Source organism: Asparagus officinalis, chromosome 6 (genome assembly GCF_001876935.1).
Source record: "Asparagus officinalis chromosome 6, Aspof.V1, whole genome shotgun sequence".
In the NCBI taxonomy this organism is placed as follows: domain Eukaryota; kingdom Viridiplantae; phylum Streptophyta; class Magnoliopsida; order Asparagales; family Asparagaceae; genus Asparagus; species Asparagus officinalis.
This window is the reverse complement of record NC_033799.1, coordinates 20,110,722-20,115,070: the sequence shown is the minus strand read 5'-3', so window position 1 is coordinate 20,115,070 and position 4,349 is coordinate 20,110,722. Positions and strand designations below refer to the sequence as shown.

General features: G+C 41.7%; 1 protein-coding gene across 1 annotated transcript; it reads right to left on the bottom strand.

Moving 5' to 3' along the window:
- LOC109845858 lies at positions 1,193-3,949 on the bottom strand. Its single transcript, XM_020415115.1, has 3 exons — positions 3,563-3,949; positions 1,613-3,229; positions 1,193-1,510 (listed from the first exon to the last, which is right to left on the bottom strand). The coding sequence occupies exons 1-3, from the start codon at positions 3,947-3,949 to the stop codon at positions 1,193-1,195; spliced, it is 2,322 nt and encodes a 773-aa protein (XP_020270704.1).

Genomic DNA, 4,349 nt, shown 5'->3' with positions numbered 1-4,349 from the left:
GCTTGATTAGTGTTTATTGATATTAAACTCATAACCTATAAGATCAAACTGACACTCAGTTTATCTTATTCACCTTGGCCAAGGATTTCCAGGCTATAGTTATATCAAACAATCTTATGACATCAACCCCTATACTGGGAGAGACGAATCCCTTCTTGGCATCTCAATATCTACTTATGTCTCGGGATGTACCCAACAAGAACCGTTATGCACAATTCAATAAGAACTGTGGTTAGGTAAAAGTCTAAATACATCTTTACTGACATATAAGATATTGCACTCATGCCTCAGGTCAAGAGACTACTATGTACTATATCACTTGAGAACTTCTATTTGACAGTTAAGTATATTACCAACTAGATGTTCTCGGCGAGTCGTTCAGTCAACTCATTCACTAATGAGTCACCTGTATACTGTATCTTGATGTCTCACATCAATGATCTAAGAGATTGATCATCTCCTTCAAAAGGAGAAATAAAGCATACACTAGTCTAAACCAAAGTGATGATGTCCTATCTCAACACTTCATCAACTAGGAACATTTTAGAATATACGTTACCGACTAATCAGATCTCTTCATTACGATCACTATCCGAAATGTCTGATAGTCTAGTATTTATTCTAAGGACATTATCTGTATTTTTAGAACATCAGATAAATCTGACCAAAATAGCATACTATCATTTTGAACAAGGATGTTATATACATATAGGTCCTGTTACAATATACAATAATTGCCTGCAGGGCACCTATATCTAACATGAATATGAAAGCCTTTGACTGATTTATTTTGAAGACAGTCATCCCAAATCTTCTTAAAATCTTCATCCTCTGCATACAGCTCCTTAAGGTACTCAAACCCAATCACTTCAGCCTTCAAAGTTACCAACAATCCAGCTCTCCTACTGAGTGCATCTGCAACCTTATTCTGTTGCCCGGATTTATGCTTTAAAACAAAGGTGAAACGCTACAGATATGCAATCCAACAAGCATGCATACGGTTGACGGTAGTCTGACTATTAAGGGTCTTCAAAGCCTGATGATCAGTGTGAAGCAGAAACTCTCTCGAGATCAAATAGTGCTCTCAATGCTTCAAAGACTGAACTATGGCATATAACTCCAGCTCATATGTGGTCCACTTCTGCCGAGCTTCGCTGAGTTTCTCACTGTAAAAGGTAACTAGACGCCCTTCCTAAGATAAAACACCATCAATTCCTATGATGGACGCATCATAATCAACTTCAAAGACTTTTTGAAAATCTGAAAGTGCAAGCATAGGTACGGTGGACAACTTCTCCTTGATCAGTGCAAAGCTACGATCTACATCTTCCCCCCAATTGAACTTCCCTTTTTTCATGCATTTAGTTATAGGTGCTACAATGCTGCTGAAATTTCTTACAAATCTCCTATAGAATGTTGCTAGGCCATGAAAACTACGAACTTCGCTGACAGTCTTCGGGGAAGGCCAATCTCTAATAGCACGAACCTTCTCTTCATCAACATGAATACCCTATGCACTAACAACAAAGCCTAGAAAAACGAGGCTACTGGTCATGAAGTAGCACTTCTTCAGATTGATGTACGACTTGTTCTTCTGCAAAACTGTTAGTACCTCCCTCAAGTGGACCAGATGTGCAGCCTCACTCTGGCTATAAATCAGGATATCATCAAAGTAAACTACGACGAACTTGCCGATAAAGTGTTTTAATACCTGATTCATCAATTGCATAAAAGTGCTAGGGGCATTAGAAAGACCAAAAGGCATGACTAGCCACTCGTACATGCCATCTTTTGTCTTGAAAGCAGTCTTCCACTCATCTCCTTCCCTAATCCCAATCTGATGATAGCCGCTCTTGAGATCTATCTTGGAGAATACTTTTGAACCAGATAACATATCTAGCATGTCTTCCAAGTATGAAATAGGAAATATATACTTCACTGTAATCTTGTTGATAGCCCTACTGTCCACACACATACGCCACTCTCTGTTCTTCTTTGGGACTAGTAGTGCTGGCACTGCACACGGACTCATGCTAGGTCGTATAAGGCCCTTCTGGATGAGATCATCCACCTGCTTTTGCAAAATCTCTTCTTCCTTTGGACTCATCCTATAGTGTGGCAAATTTGGTAGTCGAGATCCAGGGATAAAGTCGATCTGATGTTGAACGTCCCTAAGCATGGGTAATTCAGAAGAAAGATCATCAGGCATAACTGCATCAAACTGCTGTAAGAGGGTCTGTACTTCAGGTGGAATTTCGACAGTGGCAGACTCCTCTTTTCCCAAAACTACAAGGGCATAAATCTCATCATACTGCTTCACATCTTTCATAAAGCCTTCATTGTCAACGACTAAGAAATTCTTCTTTTCAGCCACATTAGTTTTGACAGGCCCCTTCTCGGTTAGAGGCTTGAGCACAATTCGGCGACCATCCTTCTTGAAGATGTAAACGTTATCTTTCCACCTATGCGTGGCATCAACATCAAACTGCCAAGGTATGCCTAACAACATATGACATGCATCCATCTCTACTACATCACACAATGCCTCATCCACATAGGTTCGGCCAATGGAAAAGGATACCTGACACACTTCATCAACCTGTACGTCATTACCCTTGCGAATCCAACCGATCTTGTAAGGAGCGGGATGCTTCTCCGTCTTCAGTCCTAACTTCTCCACCATGTGCCGAGAGACAATATTCTCGCTGCTCCCACTATCAATAATGACATCACAGATCTTCTGTTGCACCGTGCATCTCGTTCGAAAGATGTTATGCCTCTGTAGTGGTTCTTCTACTTTTGGAGCCAACAATAGTCGCCGCACAACACATAAGAGTTGTTCCCCATCATCATCAGCATCCAACCCATCATCATAGTCTTCAACATCGTCTCGGTCTGTATCCTCATCTTCATGATCCACCATGTTCACAGTACCTCTCTTAGGGCACTGATTGGACCGATGACCAGGCTGTCCACATCTGTAACACTTGATCGGGTCAGGCTTGGCATAAGGGTTCGTTGGGGTAGGCTTCTTTGCTGTTGTTGTCGTTGGACCCTTGCCCTTCTCTGTTGTTGCATCCTGCTCAGAAATAGTTTGAGACTGTTTACTTCCACCACGTTTGAAACTCGTGCACGACCCGTCGGAAGCTGCCCATGATCCTTTAATATTTCGTTCGAGTTGTCGCTCCACCTTCTTGGCTAGGCTAACTATATCTGCTAAGGTATAGGTCTGCTAAAGAGATACACGATCCTGAATCGCCATCCTTAATCCCCCTGTATATTGAGACATCTGTTGGGCCTCGCTCTCGTTCAAGTTGTTGTAGGATGACAGCCGATAAAATTCCCACGTGTACTCATCCACGGTTCTTCCACCTTGCTTACAATTTTGGTACTGCCCGAATAATACTTATTCATAATCACTTGGCAGAAAACGGGCTCCCAGTAGCTTCTTCATCTTCTCCCACCTTTCGACCTTCGGCTTCCCTTAACGAGATCGATTCAGACAAACAGATTCCCACCAAGCTGAAGCTCCACCTTTGAGTCGGTAGGCCACCAATTTTACCTTGCGTTCTTCTGGGATCTCCATATACTCAAAGAACCTCTCTACTTCTACAATCCAGTCGAGGAACTCTTCAATATGCAGTTGCCCGTTGAAAGATGGCAGATCCATTTTCATCTTGAAACCTCCAACATCATAATTATCCCTTCGTCGTCGGTCTCTGCGATAAACACTGCGGCGTGGGGGTGCATAATGATCTTCCTCGCTGTCGGAATCTTTATACGAAGTCGACTCACGTCGTTGGCGACCATCAACGCGATTTCGATCTCCTGTCATGTCCAGACGCTCTACTGCCGCAGCTAGTCGCTCCATGACAGTCTTCATCTGATTAACATCTGCCTTTAGCACGTCGAACTCAGTTCGAGAGATATGGGCTTCATCATCTACCATTGGATCGGAGGAACAAGGCTCTGATACCAATTGACGTAGCGCGGAAGTTGTAACCTCGGAATCTACCAAGGGTGTTCTCTGAATCTACAAAGAACGATCTTCGAATCCATGAAGAAAATATTGAAAAGAGAAATTTTATTGATGAAAAGTTATCTCTCTAGGGCTTACAAGACTCTTCTTAAATAGAAAAAGAAATAAGACTCCTACAAGAACTCTAATTCCTACAAGGACTCAAACTTTACCAATAATAGTAAAAGAATTCCTAAAATATTAAAACTCCTAAAAAGACTCCTTATGATTAGGAAAGTCCACCGGTCAAATCTGAGATCAAACCGGATTTGTTTCCTAAACAAAAGACTCCTAAAATATTACTAAAAATAGTAAAAAATTGACAAAAATA